Source organism: Stegodyphus dumicola, chromosome 8 (assembly GCF_044657685.1).
Source record: "Stegodyphus dumicola isolate Sdum_Otavi_A_Nest chromosome 8, ASM4465768v1".
In the NCBI taxonomy this organism is placed as follows: Eukaryota; Metazoa; Arthropoda; class Arachnida; order Araneae; family Eresidae; genus Stegodyphus; species Stegodyphus dumicola.
The window spans coordinates 8,475,698-8,491,547 of record NC_140775.1 but is presented as its reverse complement, the minus strand read 5'-3'; the positions used below and the strand labels follow the sequence as shown (position 1 = coordinate 8,491,547).

Sequence of the window (15,850 nt, the reverse complement as noted above, 5' to 3'; positions counted from 1 at the left end):
ATGTTTGGATAAATATTTAGCAAGCGGAACCTAAATAATAATTTGTACTTTGTTAATAAAATTTTTCATTTTGTTTAAAAAAAATTTGGCACACCAGTTTGACACTAATGCTCAGTTCCTCATTAATATGCGGAAATGTTAGCAAAGTTGGCTGCATAAATAGAAGTGGCTTTGGGAATGTAGTATGCATGTATGTATGTATGTACTATCCGTGACCTTCAATTACCTTTTCCTTCATCGCGTATATATGGTTTGTTTATGAGCGAAGATGAATCATGTGGATTTACGAGCGGATTTTAGCTGACAGATATGAATTAGTAGCTGGCGAAATGTTAGCGGTTTTCATATCCAATTAAAGGTGAAAGTTATTTCGTTGCGCAATTTTCTCTCGCGTTTGTGATATATCCGTAACGCAGATGGCACTTATTTGGCTGTGATATACATGATGTTGAGTACGCGTTTGTTATATGCAATGGAGAGACCGAGAGACGATGATTTTACTTTCACATGGATTATTCAGAACATCAGTATGTGCCATGAGTTAGATGGAGAATATATTTATAGCCCTTCGTTTACTTTGAATTCTTTACCTGGAATGAAATGGCGCATAGAACTATATCCTCGTACTAGCGACGAAGAGTATAACAATGCCGTAACCCTACAGCGGAAAGATTTTTTACCAGAACCCTCTCATATAAAGTGCAGAGTCGAAGTACTAGATTGCGATGAAAAATCAGTTTTCAGATCTAAAGAAATAACAACAAACAGCAAAAATAGATATTTTTGCGGATATTTGCCATGCTTTATAAAAACTTCATTTATCGAGAAGCAGCCAGACGACGTTCTAATCATAAAATATACATTGACGCCTATTTGTGAATCAGATCAACAAGCGATACTGCCGCCACTGCCTTACAAAAATGGACTGTTTACGGACCTTGTGTTGCGTACCAACAACGAATCTTTCAAAGTGCATAAAGCTATTTTATGGGCTAGATGGCCCAAGTTGTCTGAAAGCCTGGATAGAAATGAGCCATGTGTTTTGGATATCAAATCTGATGTGTTGGATGCCATCCTCAAATATGTTTACACGGGCAAAATAGATTTCAGCGGATCTGAGCTGTTGCCACAAGTGTACGCTGCTGCTGTGGAATACGAGCTTCCCAATATGAGTCCTCTGCCTGTCATGGCGACGAAGGCCCGAACTCGCATTAATGCAGAGAAAATATCCTTTGATTGGCCAATAGAAAATCTTCACAGCTTGCCCGTTAATGCCATGTTATACAGTCACGTCTTCACTGTCCAGGTATTGCCATCGTATGGATGGAATTTAATCTTTCATATGCGTGAAATATCTCCTAAAAATCTATCATTCACTGTGTCTGTTTATAAAGTATACGGCAATGAATTGAAAACAGTTTTCATGAAAAGCAAAATATCATTCCTTACGAATAATGAAATTGATTCTTGTGAAAGTGAACACTTATTTCAAAGGGATTTCAAATGGCAATGTGCAAAGTTTTCCGTAAATCGTTTCGCAAATCCAGAAAATGAGCTGTTACTTAAGTGCGAATTAAAATTTTCGAATCGGAATTACTTCTCTGAGATTCTGGAATCTTCATCCTGTTTTCCCTCTTCTATAAACTGCCATTATTTCAAAAGTGATCTAAGAAATCTTTTTAAAAGTGGAAACAACGCCGATTTAAATATAAAAGTCGGTTCGAAAACATTCTTAGCTCATAAATTTATTCTCTGCGCTCGATCTTCAGTATTTTCCAGAATGTTTGAAACAGAAATGATTGAATCGAGAAACAGTACCCTTACGATTTCTGATGCGGATCCCGATATAATTGCTGAACTGTTACTGTTTATGTATTGTGGTTTCTTGGAGAAACCTTTAGAGGAAACTGCTATGCGTCTGTACACAGCTGCTGATAAATACGATGTTTTGTCTCTCAAGAAGAAGTGCTCTCATTTCCTGAAAGGAAATCTTTCCGTTGAAAATGTGTGCAAAGTTCTCCGACTAGCCGATTTGCATTCCGATGAAGACTTATACGTAAATGCATTTACTTATTTTATTGCTCATGCTTCAGAAATTTTCTTAACCGATGAATGGGTAGAAGTCGCTAATGATCATTTCTGGGTTACACTTTTGGAAAATATGAATTTTCGTACGCCTGCTACATAATAATCGTTTAAAATATAATGCAAAAGAAATTTTCTGAGTATGATAACGCATCATCGTAAAAGTATTTTTACAAATTTTGTGTTTCTTAATTATGCCTTAAATTCAAAACAATATTTACCAGTTCCAACATATATGCATATTTTATTAAAGCAAAATGTCAAATTATCTTGCTGGAATTCATGATTAATGTAATAGAAAGTTATAAGATTTTTGCGATATATCATAAAGTATGGTGAGTTCAGCATAATCTGTCAATATACTTTGTAAACGATAACTGTTCTGTCACTTATATTTTAATGAAGTGCTTATATTTTATTTCAGTATAGCTTTGCATGTAATTTCTATTTTAAATTTAATGGTAGCGTTATTAAAATTTTCTTGCGAATTTTATAAATATGCCTTGTATTTTCTGTTTTGTGGAATGATATTTCACATGTAATGTCGTTTAGATAAAATTTCTCCCAAAAGTGATTATTTGGCAGCAAAAGGCTGTTGCATAAAATATGAACTAATTCTTTATAAATCTAAAAGTTCTTTCAATGAACGTTCTTCTATTGGATGAACTTAATTTTAGGATTATCTCGCTGGATTTTAAATAATATATGCATATCACCTTACGTGACTGTGATGCGGGGTTTTAGAGACATATTGCTTTATCTGCATTTTTTGCTATATTCATTTATTTATTACTCCAAAGGGGCGTTGTCCCTCAAAGACTATTGTTTTAGTTTTGCGTTGAATCCCTATAAATATCCGTTTCACTTTTTAAACTGTTGCCACCAAATGTTAGAGACCTGCATTATATTTGAAGAAATTGAATAATGAAAAATCTGCATAAATGTAGGTATATTTCTCGCATAGTGATAAAACAACGATACCTAGAGCCATCGAATTTTGAATGACATAATTCTTCTACGAATATGGGCATGTGGAAGACCAAATTTGAAATTTGAAATGAATTTTTGAGTAACAAAGATTTAAAATCAAGTAATGGGAACACTCTACGGAGGGAAAAAAAAAACCTTTTTATGTCCAGCGCACGGAACTGTGTATAGGAAATTATAAAGATATGCTCATTTTTAAAATTTTGCGACATTGCTATTGAACTGAATTTCATGGTTTAAGTGCAAAGAATGTTATATTTAGTAAATAAAGGTAACACATAAAACATTAAAAACCGCGACTCTGGACGTAATTTAAAAATTGAAACCTATCAGATTAATTTTTCAGATTTGTTTTATTTTACTTTATTTTATGTATATATTAGCTTTTTATTTTTATCTCTACATTTACGTAAATAAAAGTAAAATAAAACAAGTTATAAATAAATATAGCAAAAAAATACCGATAAAATTGAAGCGAAAATAGGGAGAACCCTATCTATGTAACTCACATTCATTACTAAACAGAACCGTTGATATGCACATTTTTTTTTTTTTTTTTTTATTCTCAATAAAAAAAAATACTTATTTCATTCACGTAAGATGAAACGCAGTAAAATCCTAGTATACGGCACAGCATTGCCGCGATTAATTGTCTATACCGTATACTAGGATGAAAGTTAGCTCTATTTCACCACAAATTTATAGAAGTCTTCGTTTTTTTTTTTTTTTTTTTTTTTAAATATTTAGGGCCACTTAGTTTCAGAACATTTCTATTTAATTTATTTACATCTTGTTGAGATATAAAATTCTTCTTTACACATTGTTTTGTTTAAATAATCAATTTCCATATTGAATTTAATTTTTGGTGTAATGATGTTTAAGTTATGGGTTTCCATACAATGTTTTATTTCTAGTGAAAGGATTATTGACTACTAGAGAAGAAATTATGTTTATTCATTTGCTTGATGTTCTTATAATAGTAAATAAAGTTATAAAAATTAAAAACACTTAATTTATAAGATATTGATAAAAAAAAGACATAAATTAAGTGGGCGCTGCTTAATGTTATTACGTTTATCCACGGCTATTTCGATAACATTTTGATACCATGCGTTGGATTTTGTTATTCACTCTTTAAATGCTTGTGTTCAATCAAATACTTTATAAGTTTATAGTTACTCTCAAAATGAAATTATTTAATGTCTTCATAGAGCCTGTTAGGATTTACAGATCAGGAAACAAAATTTCCGACATGCATTCACCTGTATTTGAACCACAGCTCATCTAATGTTCTGCTAATTACTTACATAACTAAAATACACTTAGCCAAATGCGATATTCGTTACGCTTCTTTCTATTTAAAGGAATACAGGGGAGAAAAAGAAACCCAGTCGACTATGCCAGATAATGAGTTATTGTTCTTCCTTCTTCAGTTCGGGCGCCACTGTAAAGACTATTAGCTTTCTTGGGAAAGAAATGTAATAGGGAACAGTTAAGTTAGGGAAAGAAATGTAAAATTATTTAGTAGGGAACAGTTAAATTAGGGAAATACGAAAAATCTACTGTGCCGCAGTCTGGTATCTGTCATTTGCCATATATAAACAGTGAGAGTAATCACCCCCCCCCCCATGCGGCGGGCTCTCGGGATGTAAATGCATGTGCTGTCTAGTTATACTACCGGAGAATGCGAAAATCTTTACAGCTTACGTATACACTGCATTACTTTTTTAAAGTAAGATAAATTATTTGTGAGTTTAAAGTGGATTGAAAGGAAACAAATTTCAGGTATTAGATAAAAAGAATATTGCTTCTCATTCCGGTTTTGCGTTCTGCATATTTTTTTTATTTTATTTTGTGTGTGTGTGTATGAATGAATGTTCTCGCAATTTACTTTCTTATGTTGCACTTTTTGCGTAGAGAATAATTATGTATTTTATATTATATAAAGAATATATTGATTTAAAAAATTATTAAATAATTTCAGTGTAATTTTTTCTTTGTATTTATTTTATATGATTTCTTTCCGTACTGTATGATACAGCCTTATATCAATAAACAGTTAATTATCAATTTTAAAATTACTTTTTTTTGGGGGGGGAAATCTCTGGGATTTAGATAATGTCAATTGTCGGTGCATATTCGGTTATCGACCCTCAGTTGACCCTTGATCATCACTGACCTCCCTGAAATTTTCATGGATCTGAGTGTCAATACGGATACCGTTGGAAACTCTCTGTGATAATTAACCATTTACACTACGAAAGCTCGCATTAAGAAGAGAAATAATCTCATAGATTGACAGATTTTTTTTTTCAATTACAGCAAATTAATTACTAAGATTTTAAAAGGCTGTGATTCGATAAAAGTGGTCCTCCCTTTCAGAGGATTAATTATATATAAAATCATCAACGTATTTTTCGAAGAAACCAGAGTAAAAAATTTTTTTCTTTATAAATGGAATATAATGAGGGATCTCAAACACTAATCTAGAAATTTTTATTTTGCGTGATTACCGCATTACTAATTTACGTATAAATGAAATCCATAAATTATTAAATTCCTCGTGTATGCTATATTTTTATTTTGCGTGATTACCACATTACTAATTTACGTATAAATGAAATCCATTAATTATTAAATTCCTCGTATATGCTATTTGAAAAATATTAATTGTATTAGTCAATGTAACATAAAAATAAGGCTTATTGTTTGCGTGTTGATGTCAGATAATGGTTTTGTGATTTATCTTAAGCAAAGAATGTAAAACATGGAATGATATCGAAACGTTGAGGAATACAAGTACGAGTACAATGAATTGCAAAAGTCACGTGTGGAGTTCAAAGTATTCCCTTTATTTTATAAAACGATACCGATACCGGCTAGAAGACCAGGTTAGAAGGGTTGCATGATGGAAAAGAATGGAAATGATGGATTTATATTTACCTAGATTATTCAGAACTTCAGTATGTGCCATCAAGGTAAAGGAGAGTATTTACTCAGCCCGGCATTTGACTTGAACGCTCTACCGAGCACGAAATGGCTTATAAAATTATATCCTCGTGGTGTAGACGGTGAAAATTACATAAATGTAGGACTCTTTAGAGCGAACTATTTCAGTAGAGATAAGATAATATTTAGATTTTGGTTACGAGGTTGCAATCGAAGATTACGTTTTACTTCGACATTATATGCCAAAGTATTTCATGCTAATTATGTGTGGCGTCTGGATAATTGTATTAAAAGGAGTTCTAAGCATCAAAACCTAGTAAACGACATTCTGATCATAACGTGTACTTTGCAACCAGTATTTGAAGCTAACGTACAAGATATATGCTATCCTTTTCTATACACAAATGGATTTTTCTCGGATGTTGTGTTATATCGTGGCCTTCGAGAACAAGGCCTTGCAGCCTTATAGCTCAGTGACGTAGAGCGCGTGACGTCAGTACAGAGAGTGCACAGCCGACTGTATCATTATAGAGTTGGCTGTGAGAGAGTGCACCCTTCTTTGGGTTTGAGGGCAGCGTTGGGTCAAAGGTTATTGTGAGTCGCCATTGCTGCGAGAGAAGTGGTTGAACTGCAATTATTGACTTAAAATCTTGGTATATACCGTGTTTTTTTCGTAGTCGGACACTTTAAATTTGAGTTTTTTTGCAATTTGTGGGTTGTTCCAGAAACAATATGTCTTGCATGTGGTCAGTGCCGCGATGTAACTGAAATTACAATACATATTTTCGCTTTTCCTGTTTTTGCAGATGTGAAAATGGATACGTGCAATAAAACGGAAGGACTTTATTCCGACTAAAAAGAGCAGGATGAGGTTTCATTACTATGATTTTATTGATATTTAAAGAAAACTAGATTAAATATTTGATACTTTTAATGTGTCTGTTTTTAAAGCCAAAATGATTTCCACTGAAAAACTAGTGTAAAATATTAAAAAAGTAAACAATAACTAGTGTAAAATATAAAAGTAAACAATAAACTAATTAAGTCCATAATACTACAGGATTATTTAATGTGTAGTAAATTTTGTTTCATGTATTGCTGAAACGCTGTGCATTATGATTATATATTAATCATATAACATTAAATGATTTGTAATATCTAATTTATTTCAGTTTTATTTTTAAAGTACTTTTCATTATAGATTTAAAGATTTAAAAGTAATAATGTTTTTCATTTAAAAATTCAAATTTGTGTTTTTTGTCATATTTTGAAAATTATTGAGAAAATTGTAAATAATATTATATATTTAAAAATATATAAACAAAACTTGAAAACAATATTGTTACACCAGTTGCTTATAAAGTTTAGAATTTTTTTCCCCTAAAATTTTGCTGTTACGTTTTTTAAATTAAACTTCATACATTAGCAAAATGCTAAATTTTTGAAAAGCTATACAGTATATGATGTTTTAAATGGATACAATAGAATAAACAAATAAAAAATTAAATATACTGGGAGAATGAAGTGCTTTTGCAAAGGACGTCCGGTATCCTATATTATCATTGCACTTTCCTGATAGGATATAGGCTCTACCACGTGCGCTTTGGTAACGAGATGTGGGAATCTCGGCTAACTGCCTTGCATATTTTAAAATTTTAAACATAATTCTGCAGTGTGTTCCTTTCAAAATGTTGTCTATTAAATTTTCAGAGAATTATTATTTTTTCTCCTTTACAATTCCTTAAGGATACACATAAGTGATCCAAAAAATCAAAATTCACACATAGTTAGCCCACCAGCGGCCGAAGACGCTGAACACTGGTAGTTCGGTCTGAGGTTCGAATCCCGCGAACGGGCTGGCTGCATGGGCGTTTTCCTGGTTTTCCCCATGTGTAACGTGTATACGAGCCAGTTTCCCTTAGAAAGTCCTCCACGAGGGCATCCCACCCTTTAGGCAGATAGCCCTCGTGTGCTTTGCCATAATTAAGTAATCCAATCCAATCCAATCACACATAGTTACAGGCACAACTTTCGATCTAGAGAGCTACAAAATTAACTATTATGATCATAAACTCTAACGTGGTCATATCAAGATTTCCCTAAAGAGGAATATAGAACAGTAAGAATTCATATCGCAATTAAAAAGGTGTTTAATAAAGACAGTCGGCAAAATTAAAGTAAAATGATTTTCTGTGACAGATTAAAAATAGATCTTTGGTTTTTATTCTGTGAGAATCTGGATCACTGCAAGTTTAATAATTATTTTAATAATAACAATAACACCATTTGACAGTTTAAAACAATTTTGACATTAAAAATTATCATTAAAAAATAAATTTTCATGTATTTATAACGATAAATAAATGATGAAATATTCCTTTTTAATATTTAGTTTATTATAAAAGATCTACACTAAAATTTGTTTAAAAAATATACGTAATAACCGAAAAAGATAGTTCTTTCATTTTATCGCCATACTGAAGAAAATTAAATATTATTTAAAAAAAAGTCTGTAAGAATAAGTTGGTTCTTGTAAAATGCTCTTTTTATTCATATTTTTCATTTTTACATACGAATGAAAAATAATATGCAATGTTTCGTTTGCAGTTCGAAAGTTTAATATTTTCGCGTTATGAAGTGTTGGAAAGTTTATCCAATCTATGGGAAATAAAATGAGACTAATATAAATAATTATTGATCATCCAGGTGAAATTTTTTATCAAGTATTAAGAAAAATAAACTCTATTAGCTATCTGTCAGCTATCTGAACTTTTAAAGCGTGATATATAATAAATGTTAAGATAGTATCATTTATTTAATAATCTCGTATTTACTTTACATCAGAATAATATAAAATTAGCTTCTCTGATAAATTAGTGTGCTGTGGGTTCACTCGCTTCGAATGCAGGAGAGATTTCTTCGCACTGCTCATCATGACGTCACGAGAGAGCTGGACGGCCTTATTTCTTGAAGGTCACGGTTATATGCCGAAGGTTCATCTTTCAATGTGCACAAAGCTATTTTATGAGCGAGATGGCCTGAACTGATAAATAAACTGGATGCAACAAAATCCGGTGAATTAGTTTTCAATGTGAAGCCAAATCTGCTAGAAGCCATTATTAACCCTTTAACTGTCAAGTTATTTTGATGATTTGGGTGCACAAATTGTTAAATTTTTTTATTGCAAAAATCAAATGTTTAGTACAAAATAAAATATACTTAAGTAGTTAAAAATTGATATTTTGAAGTAGATGGGTAAAATTTGTAAAGTTTTGTAGCCACTGCATATTTGCCTAAGGCGGCTGCCACTCAACATGGCAGTTGTAAAGTTCGCCTCTAGTGGAGCATTATTTTCTAAAAATGAAAAAAATTAATTATTTTCTAAAAAATAAATAAATATAAGTGAATACCTATTAGTACAGTAATTCAGTCTTGTGTGGTGCAACTGGAAACAATTTTCCAAGCACAAACCAACTCCACAATTACTGCACCAGAAACATGTTTCCTTCCTTATCTTTTCCCCATTTTTATCCTTTTTCGAACAACACACTTTACACTGTCTTGTAGGTTCACGTTTCGCAGGAGGAGGAGGAATATGGAATATAAAATGTCGTTCAGTAAGATGGGCAGGGTTATCTATTGTTGGTGGTCTGTCAACATTCTTTTGTCCAGAAGCTGCATCATCATATATATGTAAACGCTCTTCTACAACGTGGATTCGAAATTCTAAAAATGTAATACGTTTCTCAACTACATTTTTATAGAGCAAATGTGAGTTCCAGAGTACCTTGTCTAGTAAATATAAAAATATCTTTTTTTAATATTTTTTCTGACGTTTTCGGATTGTTGGATGAAAGGATATTTCCTAATCACAGCGATCTACACCACCCATAGTTAGACTACAATTAGAAACAATCTTCGGCTTGAGTATATCTCCATTTTTTATTTTTGAGGCTGACCATGGAAGTATCATGAATACTGCTCATCAAACACACATCCTTTATCTTCGGTTGAAGAATCTAAATCATCTATATAACGTTTCAAAGAACTGGACGCCATTTTACAACAAAAAGATCCCGTGCACTTTGAACCAAAGAACTTATAACCGCTAACTTTTGAAATCTTCAGTAAAGTGCTGTCATCTATTGAATTGAGCGCACATTAACTTTTCCCGAGATATAGTCGGGTTTGACAAAGAGATGAAGTCGAAATAAACGTTTCCCGATATATATTCGGGTATAACAATACGATGCACTCAAAAAAAAAAATTACCCCGAGTAATACTCGGGCGTGACAATTTCGAACAGATCTCGGGCATGACATTTAAAAGGTTAACTAAGTATGTTTACACAGGGGAAATAGATTCTAGCAAACATGAATTTTCAGAACTCTGTGTGGTTGCTCAGGAATGTGAATGTTCCAATCTGAGTTCTTTATTTGTTGTTGCGCAAGAGTTTCGAACTATCATGAATATAAGGAAAATGTCATTTGAGTGACCAATAGAGAAGATTTCCCTTATGCCGGTAAATAAGCAGTTGAAGATTCGTTCATTTTATCTAATGTAGTAAGACACGTAACAATTGGAGTTTGATTTGTAGGATGCATGAAAAAGCAGGGACTGGTAATTTGCTGAGCATTTTCATTTGCCGCAAAAATCATTCGTCTAGAACAGAGTGGATTTTCGTTAGAAGTAAAATGTCCGTTCATAAGAATAATGTTTCTGAAAGTGAACAATTGTCTAAAACGTCTGAAGAATGGTTATGTGCAGAGTTTTCAAGAGGTGTACCTACAGACCCAGCATGTGTACTGTTACTTAAATGCGAGTTAGAGTTTTCAGATTAGGTGCACTGTTACTTAAATGCGAGTTAAGAGTTTTCAGATTGTACGTCTTCTATAAAGATTGAGGGAACAGAGAATGCCTTTGTGCGCCCAGTAAACATCAGTTTTACCTCCGAACTTCGAGACCTTTTGAAAAGACCTAAACTATCGGATGTCACTATACTGTGTGATACGAGAACATTCCCTGTTCACAAATTTATTTTATTTTCACGGTCTTCTGTATTTGCTAGACTGTTTGAAAACGAAGTGGAAAAATCGAAAAGTAACGTCGTTGAAATATCGGATATGTACCCTGATGTTATGGAGGAAATGCTTTTGTTTATGTATTCTGGAAGTTTAGACAAACCTTTAGAAGAAACAGCTTTGCAAATGTACGCAGCAGCTTTTAAGTACAAAGTTGTTGCTCTCAAGAATAAGTGTGCGTTCTTTTTAAAATCGAATCTCTCTGTCAGAAACGTTGCATACTGAAGAAGTCTTAGCGACTGATCGCTGGAAAGAGATCTCCAAAGATAACATGTGGTTTAAAATATTAGAAAATGTCATTGTTCACAGGAATTCTACAAAATGAACAACATATACAATATTGGCAATAAGATGTGGCAACTCAAACTAAGCCTAAGAATAAATATTTGTTTAATTGTAATTCTTTAAATAAATTACGCTGTTGAATCATCTACCGGTGATTGGTAATAGGTATCCAAAGGAAACTTGTTGAAAATTTTAGAAAATGGGATTTTTGAGCACCAATTTTGAGTCTTTCCAAGATAGAGGATTTGATTTCATTTATAATAAATGGGAATCTACAAACAAATCTGTGCATAATTCTTTTGGAAATAATTTTAAAACATAAGAAAAAATTAATTAGCTTTCGATTCTCTAATATCTATCTGTGCCTCATCCACAACTAATATTAACGAGAATATGTGGTAATTCAGACTGAACAGAAAACAAATTTCCTGGAAAACACAGATCCAGAAAAACAGATATCTTAAATTGTTTCTTAAAATTAAATTATAATACCTTGCTGAATTATGAAATTCTAGACATATATCAAATAAAAATAATTCGTTATTTGTAAGTATTTGTAAGTAAATCGACGTGGAAATGAGTTTATTATATTTGTGAAAATTATTTTTGTCATTAACGTTGAATAATAGATCCTTTGTAATGACGTTTCAGGTAATATTTAAGTATAAAAATCAGGTAAGTTCTATTATCTTCCCGCAATTTCAAGTTTACGGAAATTATTGCTTTCATGTTTTGAAAATTTTAAAAATATGTGAAACTTGTAATTTGGAAATGCATTTAATTCTGTATAATTCATTATAACATTTTCTCTATGTTTAAATATATAATTTATTTTTTTATATAATATTTATATAATTTATTTTTTGCCAAGATATAATTAATATGCAAATATCTAATTTAATTTTAATTTGAAGAGTTTCTTTCAGAGAAAATATGACATCAGTTTGTAATGTTGTGCGCTTTCAACCTGCACGCAACAATAGTGATGACTGCTAAGAACTGGAAAGTAGACAAAGTCTTGAGAAGGGTTTAAATCCCTTTTTATTCAACTTTAAAAATTACACTCTTGACGCTCACAAACTACGCCGACCCGGCGGTAAAATAAAAATAAGAAACTAAGAAAAGAATAGTAACAAGTGATTAACCACGAGGCTCTTTAAACGTAACTAACCTCACCGCGTTCTAAAATACCGCTGATAATTCAGCAAACTTCTGAATATTACGTTGAAAGATTAACAATCTGCCGAGGCAAGCACACAGGCCGAAACGCGTGGTTCTTCAATTTCTAACTAGCCACCTCCACGCTCGTGAAGCAAGAAAGCACACTTTCGAACTCGTTTCCCTTCTATTTAACTCAGATTACTTCCGCTGACTATTTGAATCCTTGCTCGTTCTACTAAAATTTACATACTCTGGCATTGGCAATTCCAGGGGAAAGTAAGGCTTGACAGGAAAGATAGTTTAAACTTAAAATAAATGTTAGTTAAAATAAATAGAAACCCTACATTTGCCGCTGCCAGAATTTGGTAAACTTGGAAGCGGGTCCTAGAAATGACCTGTTGAAAAGTTTCCACAATTCTGAACTAAATTTTAAGAGCCTCGTTTACATAAAAAAAAAAAAAAAAAAAAAAAAAAAAAAAAAAAAAAAATCTGTTATCTCACAAAAGGTAGAATAAATTTCTGTAAATACTTATTTAATTCTCTCTTCTTACAGCAACCTTTCCTGGACTTCAGCAATCAATCTGTTCTCTTCCTTCCAGCATCTGGAAGGAATAAGTATCAGTATCTTTCTAAATACATTATAATTTACACTTTCTTGACACTGAATAAGTTTTTGTTTTTGAACGATTTATTTTCCTTAATTACTGCTTAATTCACATTCATTCAAGTATTCAAACATGAATTTAACTTTACCCTGGCTCTCCACCATGTGTGGTGTCAAACGGGAATATTCGTGTTTTAGTATTGCAACACTTCCCCTATCCACAATGATTTGTTAGAATTCAACGACCAAATAGACACACACACCTTACTCGACATTCTACAATTCGATGAGCTACTTTAACATTCTTAAAATTCAAGTGTAGGTGGAGAACCCTACAAAACACATTCATTCTAAATTCCCCCTCATTCATCTTTAGACATGCAGGCTTTCGCTCTAAAGCATGATTTTATCTACAGTTTAATACTTAAATTTGAATTCATTGCTTTTGAGCATTTATTTTTAGCATCTAAAATTTTATGCTTCTACACTAAATTCTACTTTTACATAACTTTCAAGCATTTACGTATATTTACAAAATTCTAATACATATGATTTTTACAATTTACCATAAAAGGAATAAGAGAAAAATAAATTTTTACTTTACTCATTCTTCGCCAAGCTGGCGGCACTGAAACTAAAGTTCTTATTAATACAAGAATACGAAGTTATTTTTATCTTCGGTCAAATTTTGGCTTTAACATAACAGAATTAGTCTTTCGACCAACAGAAACTGCTTGTTCTTAGATTTTATACTTAAAGAAAATAATACTTTTGCCTTAGCTAAATAAAGTAAAACAAAACTAAGTCTCAACCGAGACACATTGACTTCCGTCAAAACATAGAACTTCGTATTTACGCATAACATTTTGGAACAAAAGAAAAATGTTTTATAGATAAGATTTTTAACTTATCTTTGAGTTTTCGATGATTGGAACTCCGACATCCTCTTCTGGCAGAACTGCTCCCACGTTATAAATTTCATCGACGTCAGTCGTCTCCTTAGTGTCCTTCGAGTGTCGTCCACGTTGCTTTTTCTTTTTCGCCCTCTGCATGCTGCCCTCTTGGAGTGGTAGTCGTCGGGTTGCTGTCTTTTCCGTTTTGCCCCTGGACGCCTCTTGGCGTCCTCCGGTCTGGAATCATGCTTGAATTTTGGTCTGGAATCATGCTTTCTCTGGCCCTGGAAGCGTTCTCCTCGATGCAGAATTTCTACTGCGATACGTTGTAGGTGGTCTTTTCCTCTATACCAAAGCTTCTTTACGCGGCGGCGTTGCTTTCTTGTATTTCTTAAATGCTGGAGTGTGAACGTTTTCATTTCTTCTTTTCGGTACCGTCGCATGACTTGTAGAAGGGCTAGGTTTCTCTTCAGTTCTCTGCTTCTTGGGTGGTGGAACGGGTGACGTTACTTCTGGACCTTCTACTTCTTTTACGCTTGAGTCCTGCAAGAAACTTTTAAGGATTTCAAAATCATTTTGATTATAATATTTTTTCACCTGGTTGGGACTTGCTTTACAGATTTCCCCTCTCTCGTTCTTAAGGTACAATACGACTCCCTTGATTTCCTGAATTACATAGGGGTCTTCAAATTTTGGAGCTAACTGTGCAGTAAAATTGTCTGGGGCACTTGATAAAGAAAATTTCCGCTTCAACACTTTATCCCCAACTTTAAAATCTGCTTCACGGCGTTTTCTATCATAATATAACTTTTGTCTATTTCTTGCCGTATCCGAGGTTTTAACCGCCTGGTCAATAAGTGTTTGCACGTCTTTCTGTTTAAATTCTTGCTCTCTTTGTTGCACAAAGAATAATTTATCTAATAGCGTAATTAACTTCCGTCCTAAAAATAATTCTGCTGGGGTTTTTCCCGTAGTATCGTGATTTGCCGTTCTTAAAGCATAAGCTAACTCATTTATGTAGCCATCCCAGCGCTTGTGATGTGTGCTAACATAACTTCGAATTATTTTTACAATGTTTTTATTAACTCTTTCTGCTATGTTTGCCTGTGGTCTATACGGAACCATTTTGATATGGCGTATGCCAAATCCAGTGCATATGTTTTCAAATATTTGGCTAACGAATTGTTTACCGTTATCGCTAATGACTTTTATCGGTGCACCGTATTTTAAAATGTATCTGTGTAAGAATGCATCTGCGACTGTTTTGGCTGATGCGCGTTTAAGTGGAACAATTTCTGTCCATTTTGAAAAATGATCTACAATTACTAAAAGAAAACGATTTTTATTTAACTCACTCTGGGGGAAAGGACCAAGAAGATCTATGCCTAAAATTTCATTCGGAAATGTAGCGCGAATGCTATTTAAGTACCCGGACGGGCTGTAATTAATATCATTTATTAACTGACATTGATTGCAGGACCTGACATACGCAGTTACTATTTTGTATAATTGCGGGAAATGTACCGCCTCGCGTACCCTTTTTAAAGTCTTTCTGACCCCTAAATGACCCGCTGTTTTCGCGTCGTGTAATTCCTTCAAAATGCTTAATCGAAGCGAGGCTGGGATGACTGGTTTGTACTCGAGATTTTCATTTGTTGTTTTCGTATAAAATAATAAATTATCTATTATTTCATAGTTTTCTGCTCTATTTCTTATCGCATCGATATCTGTGTGCTCAAAGCTTACGGGGTCTTTCAAATATGCATAGATACTTCCAAATTCAGGATCAGCTTTCAATTCAGCA

General features: G+C 32.9%; 2 protein-coding genes across 2 annotated transcripts in view; one reads left to right on the top strand and one right to left on the bottom strand.

Annotated features, from left to right (window-relative positions):
* Nucleotides 1-15,850, bottom strand: part of LOC118189853 (speckle-type POZ protein B-like) — a 38,857-nt gene that overhangs the window by 9,031 nt on the left and 13,976 nt on the right. The window lies entirely within an intron of this gene.
* LOC118189852 (speckle-type POZ protein B-like) lies at nt 284-5,128 on the top strand. The gene has a single exon (XM_035360532.2). The coding sequence runs from the start codon at nt 443-445 to the stop codon at nt 2,186-2,188; it is 1,746 nt and encodes a 581-aa protein (XP_035216423.1). The 5' UTR covers nt 284-442; the 3' UTR covers nt 2,189-5,128.